This window comes from Rhinatrema bivittatum, chromosome 4 (assembly GCF_901001135.1).
Source record: "Rhinatrema bivittatum chromosome 4, aRhiBiv1.1, whole genome shotgun sequence".
Classification (NCBI taxonomy): domain Eukaryota; kingdom Metazoa; phylum Chordata; class Amphibia; order Gymnophiona; family Rhinatrematidae; genus Rhinatrema; species Rhinatrema bivittatum.
The window spans coordinates 48,522,266-48,545,355 of record NC_042618.1 but is presented as its reverse complement, the minus strand read 5'-3'; the positions used below and the strand labels follow the sequence as shown (position 1 = coordinate 48,545,355).

At 42.9% G+C, this 23,090-nt stretch overlaps 1 protein-coding gene across 1 annotated transcript in view; it reads left to right on the top strand.

The window, feature by feature from the left end:
• Positions 1-23,090, top strand: part of JAG2 (jagged canonical Notch ligand 2) — a 481,367-nt gene that overhangs the window by 348,966 nt on the left and 109,311 nt on the right. The window contains 5 exon segments of the mRNA XM_029598095.1: positions 4,055-4,228; positions 8,894-9,044; positions 11,429-11,593; positions 11,760-11,873; positions 15,462-15,575. Of these exon segments, the coding sequence (XP_029453955.1) occupies positions 4,055-4,228; positions 8,894-9,044; positions 11,429-11,593; positions 11,760-11,873; positions 15,462-15,575 (718 nt within the window).

Below are 23,090 nucleotides of genomic sequence, written 5' to 3'. Positions count from 1 at the left end.
CCCTATTGGGAGTGATTCCTCACTCTTAGGCCAGTGGTTCTGGTTATCGTATGGGATAGGTGGTCCCTAGAGATTGCTACTCAATTGTTCTGATGCCTTCATCCTTGCATGTCAGCCACCAAGAGTGGGTGTTAGACTGCTCTGGACAGGCTTCAGAGTTTAGTAGTTGTGTTCCAGTATCATTTGAGGCTCATGGTTTAGATTGGTACTCCAATTTGGGGTTCCGAAAGAAAGATTGGTTTCCTCTGGCAATCCTTTTGATCAGTATGAGGTTGACAGATGTCTTCAGATGCCCCACTGTGCTATAGAAACCTTTGCTCTGTCAGTCTGGTGGGTGAAGCTCTAGGAGTACCTTTCTTCCCTGGATTTTTTTAGAAGCTTCTGTCTAATTCCAATCTGAATATCTGTAGAGGTTCTCTTCATACCTTTGAATTTTGTATTCAAGGGAAGCATTTCCATGTTCGACCTCTGCTTTTTGGACTTGTGTCAGTGGAAAAGTCATTTACTCTGTGGTCGGCTGGGCATGACCCATCCTTATTTTGATCCATACTTTGGTATTTGAAGACTAAGGAGTGCCTGTAGTCTTGTCCAAGGGGGTGTCAGGTCCTTGGAGTCTTGGTCTGAATATGAGCTATGCAGGAAGTCTGGTGCCTTGTCAGTCTGAGTTTTCTGGAAGGCTTGGCCTTGATACAAGGGTAGGTAGAGGCTTCATAACTCAGGTGAGTGTTCCTAAATAGTTAGCTCAGGTATGAGACGTATCCGATAGAGAACCCCCAAAGTGTAGGAGTTCCAGCTCCTGGGTTCTGTGATGGTCTCTCTGGGGCCAAGGCTCCTTTCTGGCTTCAGATATCCCTGTTGTCTCTATTGCCATAGTCTAAGAACTCAGGGGAGGGGGAGTGTCTCCCTCTTCCACTTTGTCAGGGATGATTTGACGTGGGTGGCAGGTACCTCTGTATTGAGAGGAATGGATCCAGATCCTCCCAGATGGGGTTGTAGGCACATCAGATGTAAGCCTGGCATGCTGGAGTGTGCTCAGTTGCCTCTGCATAACCAAAGGGATCTGGGCCAAAGTAGCAACATGTGGTCTGTAACAGAGCAGACACCAAGGCTATCAAGCTGGCCCTATTGCAGTTCCTGCCCTTAATGATTGCTTATGTGAACAGGCAAGGGGATGTTCAGAGTCTAGTGGTAGCCCAGGAACCAAGCAGGTTGATCTGGTGGATGGAGCAAAACTTAGTAGTTCTTATCAGTTCACATTGCAAGGGTAGCACATGTTTAAAATGACTTCCTCAACAGGAATAAGTTGGACACTAGAGAGTGATCTCAGCCCAGAAGTTTTCCTGAACAGAATAAGGTTATGCAGATCCCCTACAACTAGATCTGTTAGCAAATTGAAAGTTTCCTAGGTTGACAGATTCTTCAGTTGCTGGAAAGAATAGTGTTCCAATGATTACTCCTGGCCTGGTATTCCAGGAACTAGCTCCATTTTTTGCTTATAAACCTTATCCTCGAGGGGTGTGTCAGCACAGAGAAGGTTCTTCAGCAGTGATTTTTTGCTGTAGCCTAGTTAAACTTGAGACAACCTGTCCATGCTGACCTTCCTTCAAAGGGGCTTTTGACAAGGCTAAGCTCTTAATTCCCTGGGGGTCATATTGGTTATTTCATGGTACAGACATTGGATTCAGGGAGTTCAAAGTTGAGCACTTGGGGCTCTGGATCTGGTTCTTAGAACTTATCTCCTTTTGAGATGCTTAGTCACATGTTCTCAAAAGATCTTCCTTAAGGGCAGTATTTCTTGTGATATATGCCCAGAATTACAGACTTTAATTGGCAGTGGTCTCTCCTAGTCTTTCTGCAAAACCAGTGACATCCTTCTTAGCCAAGGTCATTTTTGCCTTCAGTTAAACAGACAGTATCTCTTCTAGGATCCTATAAAGGGGAATGTCATGTCCCCTCTTATTAAAGGTTCTTTGAACCTTCTTCAGGTATTTAAACGATGACTAATCCCTTTAGTCCTTTATTCAACAGATCTTGCAGAGAAGAGGCAGCTTCAAAATCCTCATTGTGCATGTGAATCATGCAGATCTCATTATCCTTTTGCTGAATTGTCAGTAGATTCTGAAGGTGTTTCATGCTTATTCTACAAGAGCTCAGGCTTCCTCTCGAACAGAGTCCACAGCACCTGCTCCAGAGGACATCTATAAGACAGCCATTTGGTCTTCCTTACATTCACTCATAGGTGCTATAAGCCAAAGGAGATACTGCCTTGAGGCAAGCATTCTTGGAACAACTATCTTCCCACTCCCCCCACCTCCCTCCAACCATTTGGAATGGACTTGAGTAAGTCCCATTTATCTGGACTGGTATAGCAGATAAGGCAGGAGAAATTTAATCTTTCTTGTTAAATTTCCTTTCTTTTAGCCTTGCTACACCAGGCTAGGATCATACTGGGAAGTCAGGTCCTGCATGGTTATCCTTAATGATGGACTTTTTGGGTTTGGCAGAAAATTTCAATTTCACCTTTGAGATGCACCCAAGGCTGCCTTTATTTCCCTCTTCTTTCCTGTGGTGCTGCTTGGCGTGTGCTGAGCTGTACAGAGATATATTTAAGATTTATAAATTGCCTATACCCAGTGGACTAGGCGATGAACATTTTCAACACGCATAATTATAAACATACAAACATCGCCAACAGCAAAGATCTTAAATCAAAGTATATCTTGGGAAAGACTTAACTGAAATCCAGTGTCTGCCATTCTTAGATGGAAAAATAGGCTTGTTGGAAAAGAAGAGTTTTAAGTGCTGCTTTAAATGATGTGTTGCTGTTCAATAATTGTAGGTTTCCAGCAAAGAGTTCCAGAAAGGTGCTGCTACAGAAAAAGAGTAGTCTCATTTCAGCTTGTTGAGTTGCGGGAACATCAAGAAGTCTGCATTGCTGAGATCTCAACGCCTAGGAGGGTTGGTAGAGCCATAAGAAAGTATTTGCCCAGGAGCATTCTTTTAAAGAGGTCAATGAACAATGACTCCAATCTTATACTGAACTCATTGGGCTACAGGATACTACTGTAGATCCATTAATACCAGAAAGATGTGATCATAACACCTCTTCTCTTAGATCAATCTGTTAGACACGGTACCTGCTCACAGTTTGCTTTCTAAGCAGAACAAAAACAGGGGAGTTTATGAAGTCTCTACTGGTCCTGAAGTTAATTGTGGTTTTATTTATTTTAGAGGCTGTCTATATTTTCCATTGAGTTGACATTAGAATACTGGCTTTTTCCAGTGCTTCATCAGCCTATATATACTAGGTGATGTCACTGGAAAAGGGTATGTCCTTTGTCTTTATCTGCTAGCAGGTGGCGATATTCCACACATTTGGACTGGTGTAGCAGGACTCAAGAAAAGGAAATTAACAGATAAGACAAAATGTCTCCATTTAATTCAATGGCAAGAGAGTGGTAATGAAGCATTGGGGTAACCTGCATGGAGTGGCAGTTACAGTCTTAAGAGACATGAGGGGAGTGGGTGTTAAGTTCTGTGTGGGAATTTGTGTAAGCATCTACCTAAAACAGACAAATCACTAGTGGGTAGAGTGGATGGGCCATGTTTGTCGTTGCCCTTATTAACTATGTTCAATTCTAAACGGTTAATCCTAGTTACAAATATGTTCTAACCTGTTGTCTTTCTGATTCATATCTTGCCCAAATAAACTCATACTTTTAAATGGGAATTGGGGAAATGTTATATTTAGACATCCACATATAAACAAATGTCATGAACAAACCAATGGACAGTTCTTCTAATGCTGAGTAACATTTCCAGTAAGAACCCAAATCTGCTCATATGGGTGCAGTTTGCTCTAATGCATTGAAGACACTCACCATATAGTAATAATCGAAGGTCTATTTTTTTCCCAATAGTCAAAGCAAGAGGTTCCAGAATTGAATAGTAATGTTGTACAGCTACTAAATATAATTTCATAGGAATGTCAGTCCTTCCAAAGTATAACTCGATAATTGGGGTGGGCTGTTTCCCATTTGTTCTTCATTCTTAGGATGAGATAAATGGGTACCGTTGCTTTTGCCCTCGTGGTTTTGTTGGCAAGAACTGTGAAATGGAAATAAATGAATGTGCCAGCAACCCATGTCAGAACGGAGGACGCTGCGATTACCAGGTGAATGGAATTTACTGTCGGTGTCTGCAGGGCTATTCAGGAGTCTTCTGTGAGGTAAGGGATATACTGATGTGTGCAAGCTTTCATGTATTGAGTACTGGAAAGAATCTTCTCAAGTTTACGTTAGGTAACACATAGCTAGAGCATTTCAGATCAATGCAGCTGTTTGATACTGTATAAATAAGCACATTTGCTGTGCGGAAGTGCTTTGTAGCTTAACACAGGTGAATTTTAAAAGGAGTTACTATAGTAGCAATTTTAAAAATCCATTTACACACATAAAGTTCACTTACATGTGAATATCCTAAGGACAATTCAATGGCATAATTTTGCAGCAATTTTCCAAAGCCTACTTACATGAATAAAGTGCATTTACACATGTAAAACCCAATTTTAAGCATGTAAATGCCCTAAATGTGCAGGATGGGAGGGTATGTATAATTCTAGTATTGTGTAAAATACCCTATATGCAGAATTCCAGAATATTCTGTGGTTCCTTCTTTCTTTTTTTTTTTTTAATCTAGTTCTGTTTTTGATAATCAAATGTGTTTAGATTATTTTTATAAATTAGTAGTAAAGAATGCATGTTGTGAAAAAATTAAACCACTCTGTATTGTGTGAATAATAGTAGTTGACTTTTTTTTTTTTTTACTTTCTTTATTTCAGTAAAATGCATCTAGCAGTACTGCTTCTTTGAGGGTGTGTAATACGTTGAGGATAGGGTCAGTAATTTTAGCAGGAATCATTACCTTGGGGTTAATTTTGTAAACTTGCACATAAGATACAACATTTTTCCAAGTGGATTTGTTCATATAAGTGCACTTTTGAAAATTATCCTAGCAAAACTACACACCCAGTTACACCTGCTACTTAGCGCATGTAGTTTTTGTCAAGAATTTAAACACATACTTTTAAAAATCCTGATCCCACCCACACTCCACACCATAGAAAATTTCTCCCCTATGCTTGTAAAAATATGTACATATAGTGTGCAGGCGTTGCACGATTTTCTAAAGGGCCATTTCTGTGGGTAAAGAACTGTTACCTATGGAAATTTCTTTGGAAAATTACCCTCCCTTTTTTCATTTTGTATGTGCTTTAAACTGTTAACTGTGTAATAATGCACCCTTGTCCTTTAAAACACTGCACCCGTAGCTTGTGCTAAAGTAAAGGCAAGTTTCCTAGCCTCCAAAAGCATGAATGTCCATTGTGCTTGATCTGAAGCCCCAAGCCCCCTCTGCAGGAGGTTTCTTTTGCTCTAAATGCTGCAGAAATATGGCACCTCCCTCTAGTTTCTCAATAGCAAAGTAAGAAGAACCCAGGGCTGTTCCCTAGAAAGTGACCATTTTTGTTTGCTAATTAAAGACAGATATACTGAAGGGTTTTGTTTCTCTCCCCCCCCCCCCCCCCCCCCCCCCCACACACACACACACACTTTAGTGCCCATGGAAAAAATACTTAGTAATCTGGCTTTAAATGTGATAATTGGGCAAAACCAATCAGCTTTAGCACTAGTCCACTAAATCACATCCTAAAAGCAGCAAGCTTTGTATATTTATAAGAACATTTGAGAGGGCTGCCTGTTGAGAGACCTGACGCAAAGCTAGTAGTATGAGTTGGCCAGCTGCCCTTATGTTACAGGAAATCTCTACCACTCTTTCCAGACGTTTTAAAGTACCAGCTACTAAGATGCATGGGGAAAAGGAAATTTGCACTAATAGAAGGAAACAAGTGGATGATTCTGATTAGAGGAGATATGAGTGAGTGCAGTGCATTACAGTATTTATCAGACTGTTCACGGACACACAAAAATATGGATGATCTTAATGAAGGATTTCTGCTCCCATTTGTTATAAACCTACCCCTTTTTATGTAGATTTGGCTTTCTTAGTCTAAATATGTAGTTAGTCTGTGTTGTGGCCTAAAAACCTGAATAGATGAATCAGATAGGGCAGATTGCATTTTCAGCTACATAACACACCTTGCATTTAGGCTTGAATCTGTGCAGCAGCAACAATCGCTTACCTTGGTTTCAGTTTTCTTACAGGCTTCTGTTTCTTTTCTCTTTCCTTTGCAGTCTGTCACTAAAAATAACAACTTTGTGGTGGCTGGCTATCTATTTCAGAACAATTTTGGTTATAAAAGATGTTGGGATTTTTTTAATAAGGCACATAAATCTGGATTTACAATTCTTTGTGAATTTTGTTGTAGTTTATTTTTTATGAAGCTCTTTATTTACTTCTTGATACTCCTGATTTTTCAAGTATATCAATGTACATGCTTAAAGGTAGATTTTAAAAGCCTTCCTCGCGCAAAAACAGCCACGTACACTCACGTAAGTGGGTCGTGCAGAAGCTATATAAATTTTAGATAGCTGGGAAGTACGCACGTCCAACCCCTTGCGCGCACGCACCTGCACGCGCATGTTATAAAATCCGGTGTCCATGTGCATGCACCGGGTAGCACGTGCACATGGACGCTTGCGCGTAGCTTTTAAAATTTACCCCATACTTTATAAAATGGCACATATCGATACAGCCTGTTTGCTGTTAATCCTGTTATATGTAATTAATATTTACTAATTCTGTTATTTGTAAAGCATTGTTGCTAATTTATTGTTAATTGTAAACCGCGGTGATGTATATTTTACGTACTGCGGTATATAAAAACCTCTAAATAAATAAATATCTTCTTACACGTTTATTGGTGCATGTACAGCCCTTTTAAAATCTACCCAATTAGTGTGTATTAGTCCTAACATCTTCCTTTTCCTTCTGTATTCATTTTAAATAACATTGGGTGCCCCCACTCTCTCCTCCCACAATTCCTTCATACTTTTCCCATGATTGTGGACATTGTTGAATAGTGAAAATTGCAAGCTTGGCAAGTATAAAGGAAATTCAATGGAAGAACATTATCTTCTGTTGCAGGGCGGAGGACAATTGTTTGCTCTTGTTAACTAAAACACCTTGTCAAAAAATAAGCATAGCAAATTAACGCTGGCATCCACCACTTACTCCTTGTGCTGGCGTCCTTTTCCTTGTTCCTCGCCCCCCATCCCCTTTTCCCTTTGTCGTTTATCAAGTGATCACACTGACACAGTTATTGGTGTCAACAGGCCGCAGCTTTATTTCCATTAACATATCAATTAACTTCCTTGGGGCCACCCGAGCCGGTATGCTGTCCGTGACTGCCCGCCGTAACCAAGCCAGGCGTCCTTTAACCCTGGGCCCCCGCCGAGTCCCCGCTCCCAGGCGGGGGGTCCCACTATTTGGCACATTCGGCGCCCCGCCTTTGCGCCCCCCACTGCGCGGACCGGCTCCCACGCCGTCCGGTGATGCCGCCGGCACCACTTCCAATATATCCTCCGGCCCGGGTAACCGCCTAACCCCCGCCACCAAGCTGCGACAATCACCCCAACATTACACACATTTGTATTATGCTAACTGACAAGTAAGTATTCTGGCTAATGACCTCGTCCTAATCTGCCTGTCCTCTTGGGGGGGGGGGTGGGTGGGTGCCTTCCTGGTCCCGGCCAAGGGTGAAAAGGGCAGGGGCTCTCGCTCGCGGCCCCTTTAAAGGGGGCGCCGCGTCATAGGCCCGCGCCTCTGTCGCCTGCCGATGACGCGGTGCCCCCGTTTGTGGCGCGTCACCAGCGGCGCGCCTGTCGCCGCTGATGACCCGCCCCCTCCTCCCAATGCGTTCCTGCCCCCCCCCCCCCCGGCGGCCGCCGCACATCGCGGGTGTCACGCCGTTACGGGGGCGGCTCTGTCAGTCGCCACGAGCCTCCCAATAAACATTTGCACTGCTCTATATCTTAGTTTTTATCTACTGCTGCTCCCATTTCATATTTTGATTTAGCAAGAGAAAAAAAAATTAGAGAAGGAAGCTTATAAAGGGGGCACAAACTAGGCAAAACTCTTTTTTCTGTTGTAACAGGGAAGACTGGGGGTTTTGGTATTCCTTCTGGCTGCAACATCTTTTGCCCTCAGTGACAAAGTTGATTTAAACAAAAGTAGCAGAGAGACCATGAGAACTCTCCTTGATTATGAAAGACTTCCTTATAAGGCTGAAACTGCAGCCAGGTTTACATGGTTTAAGATTTGTTTAAGTTTGGCATTTTTGTCTTAATGGCAATAGCAAAGATTGGGTTTCAAAAGTTTCAACCTGAAGTTTTAATATTACTTTCTTCATTTATTGTGTGCATTTAATGAAATTACTCTTGCATGTAAAAAGATATACTGTGCCCTAAAGAGGAATATTTAAAAATGTAAATGTCAAATAGTTCTAGTCATGAGTGGGCTGTTCAGAATCTTTTAGTTGGTCTTCTGTAATGCCATGTTCATTATAGTACGTGAACATACAAGTTTAGAAAGCTTATATGTTTATAGTGGAAAAAATACATAGAAGCAGGTTTTATTTTTATCTTTAAACATTACTTTTGCATTCTTTCTTCCTTCACCCTTTTGCTCTGGCAGCTGTAAGTTTGTTGTACTAATTAACCATTACCCTGTTCCATTTTTGGCATGTTCATTATTTGTAATTCTACAAGTTTCATAACAAATTCATTGTTCTTGAATTCAAGCCTAGAGTTGAATGAGATGTAAAGTACTAAGCAATTTGAACCATCTGACTAGGTGTAGTATGGCTGTACACAGTACTGCATGGTGTACTAGCTTCTGTTTATTTTTGTAACCTGTGGCCTTCTTTTTGTTGCAGATGGATATTGATTTATGTGAGCCCAACCCTTGCCAGAATGGAGCCAAGTGTAATGATCTAGGAGGAGATTATTATTGTGCATGCTTGGATGACTATGATGGAAAGAATTGTTCTCACCTTAAGGACCACTGTAAAAACACTTCTTGTAAAGGTAGTTGCTTGATTTTGACAAATTAAAACCATGTGTGGTACCAATGTGAAATAAAATTTGAAAATGAGCAGTATTCTGCTTAAAAACTTTGTCTTTTAAGGAAGGCATAGAGAAGATGCATTTTGTTTGGTTTAATGTGGTATATGTTAATAATCTGCTTTCTGGAGTTAGGTCGATAACGGTTATGCTGCCCCACTGCTTTGTGGGAGATCTGAGTTCGATGGTCAGACTCCGCTTCTGCACCTCAGGCTCACCTGGAGTGGAAATATGGAAGGGATGAAGTTGCTCATTGCACAGTTAAGGCATAGGGAGGGTAATCTTTCTAAGGCATTTCTTCTGGTAAAACATTATACCCCCAGAAAGTGCTGAAAAGAATATATAAAATGTAAAAAAAAAATGGCCTGACTGATATAGATACTTACATACAGTTGTGTTCATAAGTTTGCATACCCCTGGCAGAATTTGTAAGATGTTTAGCATTTTAAGAAAACATGAGTGATCAGACAAAACACATTATTTTTAATGTGTTTTAAATTAAACTATTATGCATCACAGAATAGCATAATCATTAAGCAAACCATAGCAATATAGGAAATAACAAAATGGTCCTGTTCAAAATTTGCGTGCCCTTAGTTTTAATATCGTGTATTGCCCCCTTTTTTTGCATCAGTGATGGTTTGCAGTCTTTTGTGATAGTTGTGAATGAGGCCCTTTATTTTCTCATGTGGTAAAGCTGCCCATTCCTCTTGGCAAAAAGCCTCCAGATCCTGTAAATTCTTTGGTTGTCTAGCATGAACTGAATGCTCCCCAATGTGGCTCAGTAATGGTGATGGCCACTCCAGAACATTCGCTTCTGTTGCAGCCACTGAAGGGTTGACTTGGCCTTATGTTTCGGATTATCGTCATGTTGAAAAGTCCAAGTGTGCCCCATGCGCAGCCTCCTGCTGATAAATGCAAAATCTCCCCCAATATTTTCTGCTAAGATGCATTCATCTTGCTATCAATTTTGACTGAATTCCCTGTGCTGCTTTAGCTCACATATCCCCCAAAACAGCAGAAATCCACCTCCAAGCTTCACAGTAGGGATGCTGTACTTCTCTTCATAGAGTTTATGGTTGTGACCATAAAGTTCAATTTTGGTTTCATTACTCCAAATTTTGTTCCAGATGTTTTGAGGCTGCTTTAGTTACTGATTGGTGTATTGTAAGTGGGCTGTTTTTGGCGTTAGTTCAGCAATGGCTTTTTTTCTGGTAACTCTACCATGCAGCCCATTTTTATTTAAGTATCTCCTTATGTATGCTGAAATACCCACACCACATTGTTTCAGAGAAGCCTATATTTCAGTAGAATTTGCTTGCGGGTTTTTCTTTGCATCCCAACAAACTTTCCTGGCAGTTGTGTCTGAAATATTTCTTGGGCTACTTTGGAAATAATAGAACCCATAATTTTCCACTTCTTGATCAGTTTGAACAGTACAGATTGGCATTTTCAAATCTTTGGATATCTTTTTATATTCTTTTTATGATTTATAAAGTTGAACTACCTTTGCTTGCAGGTCTTTGACAGTTCTTTTGCTTTCCCCATTCTTCGGTAACCACCAAAGTCAGTGCGGCCCTGGATGAAATGCACAAGGGTTTCTCAAGAGCTAAGAAACTCATTGACTATTTATACACAGACACTAATTACAATCAAGCAAGGCACAGGTGTGGATACGTACCCTTCACTGCCATCTCAAACTGTGTGTGTCAATTTGTGTATATTATCAGCCCAAACATTCAAGGGAATGTAAACTTATCAGCACAACTGTAAACTGCCTCCTCTTGCATAAATTTACCGGCAGTGAGCAGGGGCAGGGTTAGGGAGGGGTTAGGGCTTGCATATATACTTCTAGATTTTCAAAAGTATGCATGCAAATTTCTAGGGGTACTTTCTGCAGATTTTTTTTTTTTAATCTGTGTAACTTGTGTGTGTATTTGCTGTGTAATTTAGGCAGGCTGTTCATACAATTATCCCCATAATGTATAGGCTTGGTTTGCATGCTTACTATGCACCATGGTTTGTGACCCTTCAACAGAGGGCTTGCAGTACAGTGGCTGGAGTAGACAATAGAAAAGGGATTTAAAAAGTGGGGAAAACTCTGGGTATGGTTGCATGAAGACTTGAGACTGTAGCCCATCAGAGACTAGTTTCATTTGAGATAAAGCCTTCATAGAAGCTGGAAGAAAACTGCTAAGCCAAAAATAAATCTTTCTGTCCAAAAGTTTACCATGATCCTATATAAATTATTAGTTTTACAAATAGATTTTTGCATTTCTTGTATGGCTGTCATAAAAACTTAGTTTAGCTTTGTATAATTAAGGGTTTCCAATATACTTTTTTTCTAGTCATAGATAGCTGTACAATAGAGATCTCCACTAATGCCACCCAGGAAGTTATCCGTTACATCTCATCGAATGTTTGTGGACCTCATGGGCGATGTGTCAGCCAGCCAGGAGGGAATTTTACTTGCTCCTGTGAGAGAGGTTTCACTGGCACTTACTGCCATGAAAGTAAGTAGTAATTTGCTGGTCCAATAGTGCTGCAAGAGAATTTGGATTGTTTATGTACCTTTTAAGAAAATACTTGATTTAGTATGAGAGTCTACAGCAGCAGTTTTTTATTGCTATCTATATTTTTGTCCTGCAGTGGGTGATGAAAAGTTTTCCTTTTCTTTAGATATCAATGACTGTTTTGGAAAATTCTGTAAAAATGGTGGGACTTGTATTGATGAGGTTGATTCCTTTAGCTGCATTTGTCCAAATGGCTGGGAAGGAGAGCTCTGTGACACAAGTAAGTTGGTGCAATATACAAATGTACATTTAAAGTTTTCACAGTATGAGTATTTCATAGGCTTTATTTCCAGTTGTGCGTGAAAGTACAAATGCCTACTGAAAAACCTGCACAAGCCAGCAGAGAATAGAAACTTGAATCTTAATGTTATCCGCCTGGTAAAATGATGAGTAATGTTTCATGAATTGTATTGAGTATCAAATTTTAAATAGCCGGCATGCGTGTAAAAATCCCGAGATGTGCGCATTGCCGGGCCGCACACGCCACGGGCATTTTAGAATGGCAGTGGCCACACGCGTGTATCACGCAGAAGATCTGGCTGTGCAAAAATTAGTGGGCCGGGAGAGGGCCTGGGTCTGGGTGGGGCAGGTTCGGCCAGGACAGCACCATTAGGGTTTGTCCTGGTGAAGCACGTGCCAGCAGCCGGCCAGCACGCGGAACTTACTTCTGCTCCTTAGAGAAGGTAAGTTCACAAACAAAAACAATTTAGCAGAGGTAGAGTGGGTTTAGGGGTTAGGGAGGAGAGGGGAAAAGGGGAGGAAGGATAGGTAGGGGGTTAGAGAACTGGGCAAAGGCCCAATTGTATCTCCGCACGTTTTATTACAAAATTCCCCCCCTCCCTGCGTGTGCAGGTAGCTGACTTTATAACATGCATGGGCGACGCATTGAAAATTTACCCCTATTGATGTAAGGAAATGGTTTAGGTCAGGTGTCCCCAATCACCGGTCCGCGGACCAGGACCAGGCCGTTGGGGGTTTTCTGCCGGTCTACGGCGCCGCCGCAGACCAGCACCAGGGCCGGTGGAAGCACAGGGCGCAGAGTATTAGGGGGCGCTGGGAGCAGTGGTATCCCAAGGGGAGCCAATGCCCCCGGGCGCAGGGAGGCTCATGCGGCTGCCAGTGGACCTCATCCCACTGGCGGCTGAGCAGCAACACGCATATAGCAGGCAGATCGGCAGGGCCGTGGTGGAGCTCATGTCACCACGGCCCGAAGAAAAAGATCGTGTTTAAACGCACTGATGCTCCTCCTCCTTCCTGACTGTGCGGCCCTGGAAGTAAACGTTGCCGGAACCGCGCTTGAAGGAAGGAGGAGGAGCATCAGCGCGTGCAGAAGAGGAGCAGCGCTTACGGGCCGCCGCGGATCCCAAGTCGCAGCGGCCCGAGAAGAGGAAGAGGGCCCAGTAGCAGGGCCGCTGCGGCCCGAGAAGATCAGGGCCGCTGCAGAGCCCATCCTGCAGTGACCCACGAAGAGCAGTCCCAGCGGTGAGAGAGAGACTGAGGGTCTATAGTGTGCGTGTATGAGATGAGTTGAGAGACCGTGTGTGGGAGTGAGGACCTGAATGTTTGCAGACACAGCATGTGAGAGCCTGTGTGTGAGAGAGACAGCATGTGACAGTGAGAGCCTGTGTGTATGAATGATTGTATGAGAGAGAGTATGTGACAGTAAGAGCCTGTACTTGAGCAAGACAGCATGTGGGAGTGAGAGAGAGCCTATGTGTGTGTCAGACAGCATGTGCCAGTGAGAGACTGTGTGTATGAATCATTTGTTTGAGAGAGAGCATGTGACAGAGCCTGTGTGTGTGTGTGAGAGAGAGAGAAAGCATGTGAGAATGAGAACCTGACTGTGTGTTTGAGGGAAGAAGATGGAGAGAAAAATAGAGAAAAAGACAATATAAAAGAAATTGGCAAAAAAATAAGAAAGGGAAGGTGGGGAAAAAAAGCCTGTGACCACCAATTAGAAAACTAAGATCACACAGCAAAGGTAAAAAAAAAAATTACTTTTTAGTGATTGGCACGTGTAATCTTTGGTAATGTGCAAGAATAGCATTTTCTCTATGCGGATCTCACAATGTACAAGATCAGCATGGAGAAAGTGGAAGCCCACGGGGCCTGCACAGAGGAGGCAGCAGAATGGGCTTCAGTGTCAGTAGCAGCAATCGGCACCTCCCCAATAGCCATGCAGCAGCAGTGACAGTGGCAGCAGAGGAATGAGAGAGGCTCTGAGGTTGCTGGCAAAAGAAAGAGAGGGGGTCTCTGTCGTTAGTGTGTGCATGTGTATGAATGGGAGTCTGCCTGGGGGTTTGTGTGTGTGAATGAATGGGAGTCTGCCTGAGGGTGTATGTGTGTGAATGCATGGGTGCCTGCCTGAGGGTGTATGTGTGTGAATGCATGGGTGCCTGCCTGAGGGTGTGTCTGTGTATGAGAATGAATAGGTGTCTTCCTGGGGTTTGTATGTGTGAGAATAGGTGCCTGCCTGTGTGTGGTGTGTGTGTGTGAGAATAAATTGGTGCCTGCCTGGGGGTCTGTGTGTGTGAGAATGAATGTGTGCATGCCTGGGGGATGGGGAGGGAGTGTTGTGAAAATGAATGGGAGCCTGCCTGGGGTTCAGTGTGAGAATGACTGGGAGCTTGGTTTGGTGCTCACAGCCAGGGGAGGTCATGAGAGGGAAGGCGTCAGGTGGAGGAGAGAGGTGTGAAGTTTGGAAAACAAGGGAAACAAGCTCAGTGCTTCCACTCATTCCGAACCTATGGTGAGTTGTCACATTCACATTATAAATGTCATAATTAAATAAGTATGCACTAAAATCCAACCCCCGCCCTGCCCTGCCGGGCCATGGAAAAATGGTCTTGCTTGAAGCTGGTCCCTGATGCAAAAAAGGTTGGGGACCACTGGTTTAGGTCATATGGGGAAAGTTGTGGTATTTTAAAGCATCAGTACCACTTAAATGTTTTAAAGCAATTGGCAGAGGGACTAAAATGATTCTAGTTCTGATTGTTATGGTCTTAGGGCAAAATAAAGTTTTGTTGTTTTTTTTCTTTTTCATTTTCTTAAAACTCACCATATAGATCTACATAAATTGGATTGTTGCTGTTCTTAAAGCAGCAGTACATTCTGCTAGAACATAAGTTTTTATGGGAGGAGAATTGGGATGTAATTATACACGATGCCCACCTGTTTCTGCAAGACATGTGGAGGGGAATGGGTCGCCAAAATATTTTAAGACTAAAATAAAAGCAAGGAATAAAGCCAACAAAGAGGAGTAATGGAGCAAAGAAGCAAGCATGTTAGTGGTCTCTTCATTGCAAATGTTTAGGAAGTCAATTGATTGCTGTAGCACATTCTTGTGTTAAAACCAGTTTGTGCTTTAACATATACTTGCAAGATGTATTATACAGAGATTGTTTCCAGTGATTTATACAGGATAGCTGCATTACATCTGCTTTTAAGATCTATAAATGTCAGGTTATCACTGTCTTGAACTGGGTAGAATACAATGTGTATAATAATTTCCATATACTTCTTACTGAGACATCACCTATCTAACTTGAGAAATCTTTGCTGTGCAGTACCAAACTGGCAGATTTTATGGTTTTAAGTGCTTGAGAAACTAGGTTGAAATCACTAAAGTGATTACATTTGTGACTGACGTTTAATTGTTGTCACTTTTATATTGTTTCCTGACTGCAAACGTTGACATTAAGACATCCAAACATTGAGAGCACTATGTGTTATAAATGAATGTTAGCATTATCTAGCTATGCTTCTGGAGTTTTACTTGTATTTAAATACTTTTTTTTTTTTTAAACAGATTTTGATGACTGTAATCCAAATCCATGTCACAATGGCGGCAAATGCATTGATTTAGTGAATGATTTTTACTGTGAATGCAAAAATGGCTGGAAAGGCAAAACCTGTCATTCACGTAAGTTAGGGTTGTTTACTTGACTTTTCTGTGACAAGGAGTGAGTTATTTTTTATTTTAATTATTGAAATTCATATTCAGTGTGTCCAAAAAATTGTTCATAGCAGTTAACAAAATCATGTGCATAAACACACAAAACAAGACAAAAACATCAAACCTGAACCAACAATAACACAACCGTATTTGTTTAGGTGACTAATCCAGAAATGGAAAAGCTATAATCAAGGATAAAATAGACAAATTTCAATTACTTTTGAGAAACTAGAGCCAACTGCTGGCTATAAAACCACTGGCAACACCCCAGAATTTAAACATTACAGCTTATCATAGAGAATTAGGTTATTAATTTTCTTCCTAAACAGTAGATAATCAGTTTCCTCATGAAGGTCAGAGGGCAAAGAATTCCATAAAGGTCCTGGAACTGAGAAAACAGTATGATGGGTCTCCTGCAGGCAGAACTGTGAAGAAATGAACTGCCAACAGGGCTTCCTCTGACTGTAATGGATGACTGGTCAGATATGACAGCAAACATTGTCTAAGCTAATAAGGAACCTCATCATTGATAACTTTATGAATCAGCACAAGGACCTTAAATTGAACCTGTGGGGAAATAGGAAGCCAGTGGAGTTCTGCCAACTTCAGGGTAATCTTGTCCTGGAACGTGGAGCCAGTAATGAGCCTATCTGCTGCCTTTTCAACAAGATACAAGACATGCAGCAGTGACTTCGGGAGGACCTGATATATAGAATTACAGTAATCAGTGGAACATAAAGCCAGTGATAGGATTGTTGAATGAAAATCCCTTTGAGACAAAATGTACTTTAACCTCCTCACTAGACTAAGCTTAAAAAAAAAAAAGATTCAGCAACAGCTTTGAGCTAGCTGTTAAGGGATGACCAGGAATCCAACAGCACCCCCAAAAACATAACTGCCATACTGGGTTAGCTTAAGGCTCTGTCAAGCCCAGTATCCTAATAGTAGTCAATCCAGGTCTTAAGTACTTGGCAGGATCCCAAATAGAAGATAGATTTCATGTTGTTTATGCCCATGGATAAGTGGTGGCTTTTCCCAAGTCTTCCTGGTTAATAATAGTTTATTGACTTGCCTCCAGGAGCTTCTCCATACCTTTTTTTTTTTTTTAAGCCCAGCTATGCTAATTATCTTTACCACATCTTCTGGCAATGAATTCCAGAGCTTAATTGTTTACTGAGTGAAAAAATATTTTATCAAGTTTGTTTTAAATGTGCTACTTAGTAACTTCATGGAGTGTCCCCTAGCCTTTTTTTTTTTTTTTTTTAATTTTTTGAAAGAGTAAATAACTGATGTGTATTTACATGTTCCATTCCACTTATGATTTTATAGACTTCTATCATATCTCCCCTCAGTTCTCCACGCCAAAGAGCCCTTTGGCCTTTCCTTATAGGGAAGCTGCTCCATGCCCTTTATCATTTGGTCGCCTTTCTCTGTACCTTTTCTAGTTCCACTCTTTCTTTCGAGATGTGACGACCAGAATTGCATGTGGTACTCTAGCTGTGATCTCACCATGGAGCGATACAGAGGTATTGTGATATTATCCCAGGACAAGCAGGATGCTAGTCCTCACATATGGGTGACATCAGTAATGGAGCCCTATACGGAAAAACCTCTGTCAAAAGTTTCTAGAAACTGGCACAGTGTGCCCACTGAGCATGCTCAGCATGCCATGATATTCCTGACCACAGGGGTCTCCCTTCAGTCTTCTTTTTTCTGCGGAGCCGTTAGCCTTGCGGTTATTTGGAGTCCTATGAGGTGATTTTCACCACATAAAAAATTAAGAAAATTATTCGAAAAACTTTAGAACTGCAGGGGTCTCCTGTTTTCACCGTACGTGGTAAGTTTTTCTCTCGGTACCGTACAATCCCGTACCGTTTATTTCGTCTGCAAGTCATTGATGGCTGTCCGACATTGCCAAGGCCTCGGGTTTTAAAAAATGCCAGACTTGCTCCCGCACAATGTCCATTACGGACCCACACTTAGAGTGTGTTATTTGCCTCGGCGAAAAACACGATGTTTTAACATGTACTAAGTGTGCCGAGATGACGCCGAAAGGCAGAAAACTCCGGATGGAAAAATGGAGCATTTTTTCCCGATTACAACTGATGCCATCCACGTCAACATCAATGCAGTCGTCTCCGACTGGAGCAACTTGTAAAGTTCTCCTTAAAGAAAAAACCGGACGAAGCAGGAGATGGAGTCGGTGACGGTCTGTCAAGGTCCTCCATGCGCTAGATGTCAACCACCGAAGGTAAACAAAAACATCTGCATCGACATCGGAGGTCACACGAATCAGACACCGACCCGATATCCGGTAGTTCATCGAGAGACTCGGGATCAGCACTGAAGAAACCTTGGGGACCGGACGTTTCACCAAGGCCTTCTACACTGAGGCGATCCCCACCGATATCGGTGCCGGGAACTGTACCCCCACAGGGCCCTGTGGAGGTACCGGTATCGCCTTCGCTGCCTTCCCCCATAGCTGCTCTGGTTTCACCAGCTATGCATGCGGAACTGGACGGATATATCCGCCAGGCAGTATGGGATGTGCTCCTCGATACGATGCCAGCTCCGACTCATCCATCGAGGCCAGCGGCATCGCCATCGTCAGTGCCACCGGTTCCATCGACGCCACCTCCGATTACATTAACGGTGCATCCGACACCAACGATGCCACTACCGGCGCATCCACTGATGATACTATTGATGCCAGTGCCGGATCTATCTTTTTTGGCACCATTAATGGCAAAACTAGACACCCTTATTGGTGCCATTCCATCAAAACCTCTGGAGAAACCGGTACCAGCTCCAATTGAGGAAGAACCACCGATCCCAGAGCCAATCCCGGGTCCATCAGGGATTCCACGCTCCCACCCACCGGTATCACTGTCTTTTCCATCAAAACCGACAGAACATCCATCGATGCCAAAAAGTTAGACCTTTGACACCTCTTGGGTCTCATACCCCGGATACCTGGCAAGATACAGACACTGATACCTCCTCAGAGGAAATTCTTTCTGAACCATCTCCTCCAGAGGAAAGAAGAAAATCTCCTCCAGAAGACCTCTCCTTCTCAAGTTTTGTGAAAGAGATGGCTGATACCATACCCTTTCAATTACAAACTGAAGAAGATGCCAGAGAAAAGACCCTAGAAGTGCTCCAATTTGTGGATCCACCTAAGGAGGTCTTAGCCATTCCAGTGCATGAGGTCCTTACTGAACTTTTACAAAGGTCATGGGAGCATCCCTGTTCCATCCCTCCGGTCAACAAAAGGACTGATGCGACGTATTTAGTCCAGCACACTCCTGGTTTCCATAAGACCCAGCTACCCCACCATTCAGTGGTAGTTGAGTCAGCGCAAAAGAGATCAAAAAGAGTGAAGACTCACTCTTCTACTCCACCAGGCAAGGATAATAGATTCCTGGACAACATTGGCAGAAAAATATTTCAAGGGTCTATGTTGGTTTCCCGGATTGCGGCATACCAATTATATATGACCCAATACCAACGAAACCTATGGAAACAGATACAATATACATTATGCACTACATGCGTTCAAGGACTGCCTTTCCCACAAGACTGTTCTGATCCAAACGGACAACACAGTAGCCATGTGGTACATCAACAAGCAAGGAGGTACGGGCTCGTATCTCCTCTGTCAGGAAGCTGCACAGATTTGGGACTGGGGCCTGAACCACTCAGTGTTCCTCAGGGCCACTTATCTGGCAGGAATCCACAACATAGTGGTAGATCGACTCAGTCGTCAATTCCAACCACACGAATGGTCCCTGGATCCCTCAGTAGCAACCAGGATCTTTCAACGTTGGGGTCATCCAACAATAGACCTCTTTGCATCACACCTCAATCACAAAGTGGACAATTTCTGTTCTCTACACAAACAGAAGAGCCAACTAGCCAAGGACGCCTTTGCTCGCCCTTGGAACACAGGCCTACTATACGCATAACCTCAGATACCGCTTATAACCAAAACTCTAGTGAAGCTACAACAGGACAAGGGAACCATGATTCTCATAGCCTCATATTGGCCTCGACAAGTATGGTTTCCAATACTTCTTGATCTCTCGGTCAGGGATCCAATTCATCTGGGAGTAGCTCCCACTCTCATAACTCAGGATTAGGGAAGGTTGCGCCATCCCAACCTTCAATCCCTATCCCTGACAGCATGGATGTTGAAAGCTTAATTTTGCAGCTACTCAATCTTCCAACCAATGTATCTCAAGTGCTTATAGCTTCACGTAAACCTTCAATGCAAAAGAACTATTCTTCGAAATGGAAAATGTTTACTTTGTGGTGCAGCCAAAAAAGTATTGATCCTTTCACCTGCCCCACTACTTCTTTACTAGACTACTTATACCATCTTTCAGACTCTAGTCTCAAGACTTCATCTGTTAGAGTACATTTAAGTGCAATCTCAGCTTATCACAACAAGATGGCAGATGCACCTATATCGTCACAACCTCTTGTCAGTAGATTTATGAGAGGTTTAACTCACATTAAACCACCAATTCAGACACCTGTCACAGAATGGGACCTTAATCTGGTGTTAACAAGGCTCATGCGTTCTCCATTTGAACCCATGAGTTCCTGTGATATTAAATTCCTCACATGGAAGACTATCTTCCTCATAGCTATTACATCGGCTAGAAGGGTTAGTGAATTACAAGCACTTGTCACATACTCACCCTATACAAAATTCCTACATGACAGAGTGGTTCTCCGTACACATCCAAAATTCCTACCCAAGGTAGTTACGGAATTCCACTTGAACCAATTCATAGTTTTACCCACATTCTTTCCAAGGCCTCATTGTCACCCAGGAGAACAGGCCTTACATACCTTGGACTGTAAACGTGTTCTATCTTTTTACTTAAACCGCACTACAGTCCAAAGGAAATCCAATCAACTTTTTGTTTCTTATGATCCAAACAAACCGGGTAAAGCAGTGGGTAAGCATACTCTATCCAATTGGCTAGCAGATTGCATAAATCTCCTTCTCCATAAGAAGGCAGACCTTCCTCTCCAAGGGCGAGTAAAGGCACTTTCAGTAAGAGCAATGTCAACATCAGTAGCACAATATCGTTCAGTGCCAATATCTGACATATGTAAAGCCGCAACATGGAGTTCACTTCATACCTTTGCGGCTCACTACTGTCTCAACAAGGAAGGACGACAAGATTCAGCCTATGGACGATCTGTCTTAAAGAACTTGTTTCCAGCATAATCCCAACTCCTTCCGCATCCAACCTTTCGTGATTTCAAGCTGCCTCATTTTTTCCAACAGTACGCCAGTTGTTGTGCCTGTTGCACAAGTTGTACGCTGTTGGTCCCATACAAGAATGACTCAGCCTGTAGCTTGCTAATCACCCATATGTGAGTACTAGCATCCTGCTTGTCCTGGGATAAAGCAAAATTGCTTACCTTGTAATGGGTGTTATCCCAGGACAGCAGGATGTAGCCCTCACGAAACCCACCCGCCACCCCGCGGAGTTGGGTCCGATACGTTTTATTATTTTATTTTTGGCTAACGCATATTACTACAAAAAAGACTGAAGGGAGACCCCTGTGGCCAGGAATATCATGGCATGCTGAGCATGCTCAGTGGGCACACTGTGCCAGTCAAAAGTTTCTAGAAACTTTGACAGAAGTTTTTCCGTATAGGGCTCCATTACTGATATCACCCATATGTGAGGACTACATCCTGCTGTCCTGGGATAACACCTATTACAAGGTAAGCAATTTTGCTTTCTCAGTTTTATTCTCCATTCCTCTCCTAATTCCTAGCATTCTGTTTGAAATCCTTGTTCACTGTGATTTATTTCAGTTTCTCCAAATCGCCATTAAATTCAATTTCTAGCATGGGTATCTTCTCAGTAAACATAAAGGGCCAGATTTTAGTACCTATGCGCAGGCGTAAATTTATGCGAGCAACCCGGCGCGCACACATCTATGCCCGATTTTATAACATGCGCACGCAGCCGCGCGCATGTTATAAAATCTGGGGTCAGCGCACGCAAGGGGTGCACACTTGTGCACCTTGAGCGCGCCGAGCCCTAGGGGAACCCCAATGGCTTTCCCTGTTCCCTCCGAGGCCTCGGAGGGAACTTTCCTTCCACCCCCCCCCATACCTTTGTTATGCAAGTTGCGCCTGCCTCTGGGCAGGCGTAGGTTGCGCGCGCCGGCCAAGAGCCGGTGCACGATCCCCTGGCTTAAAGGCCCTACGGAGGCCTCTGGCCACGCCCACGGACCACCCCCACCCCGCCCCTTTTTTCGGGGCATACGAGCATCGCCGGGCCTATGCAAAATAGGCTCGGCGCATGTAACCCCCATGGATTTACTCGCATAGGGCTTTTAAAATATGCCCCAAAGCAAAGAATTAATTTAGTCTTTCTTCTCTGCATGACCTTGTCTTAAGTACCCCTTTTATCCCTCACTCATCTAATGGTCCAGCCAACTCCCTCTAACTTGCATCACATTTTTCATTTCTTCATTTGGATCCTACCTTTTTTTTTTTTTTTTTAAGATGGTTTTTAGGCTATTATAACCTTTTATCTCAACTTTTAACCATTCCAACAGTCATTTGGCCTGCCTTCTGCCTTTTTTAATGCAGAGAATTCATGTGGATTGGCCTCCCAAGATGGTATATTTGAACACTGTCTAAGTTTATGTAAACTTTTAAATTATGCAGGTCATGAGTTGATATAAACTGCTGCATCTTTTAATTTTTTTCTATTTTCCTCATTTTATCAGTCTCCCTTTTGAAAGTTAAATGCTAGAGCTAGTAGTTTTCCTTAATGTCTTCCCCCAGTTAAATCAAATTTGATGTTTTATGATCAGTATTGCCAAGTGGCCCCACTACCTTTATTTCTTTACCATATGCATTCCATTAATCATTAGGTGTAAAATAGCTCCCCCTCTTGTCAGTTCCTGGACCAGCTGCTCCATGAAGCAATCTATTTCATCTAGAAACTTTCTCTTTCTAGCATATCCTGATATGACGTTTTGCCCAATCAATAGAAACATAGACATTTCGGCAGAAAAGTTCAAATGGTCCATCTAGTCTGCCCAGCAAGCTTATGGTAGCATCTGCTGTGCCATGCAGGTTACCTCCATACTTACCAGTTACCTAGACCATAAGTGTCGGGGCCCTTGTTAGTTGCTGTCTGAATCCAATTCTCCATTATCTCTTGCCATTGAAGCAGAGAGCAATGTTGGAGTCGCATCACAAGTATCAGGGTTATTGATTAAGGGGTAGACTTTCAAACCCCGGCACCCGTAAATCCCGGGCTTTACATGCGCCGGGCCAATTTTCAAACAACCTGGCCATACGCATAAACCCCGGGACGTGTGTAAGTCCCGGGGCTTGAAACGGAGGCGGGGGCAGGGCTAGAAGCACCCGGCACAGTGCATGCCAGCACCCTGCTCCAAGGCAGGAGCAAAAGGTGAAATAAAAAAATTTGTGCT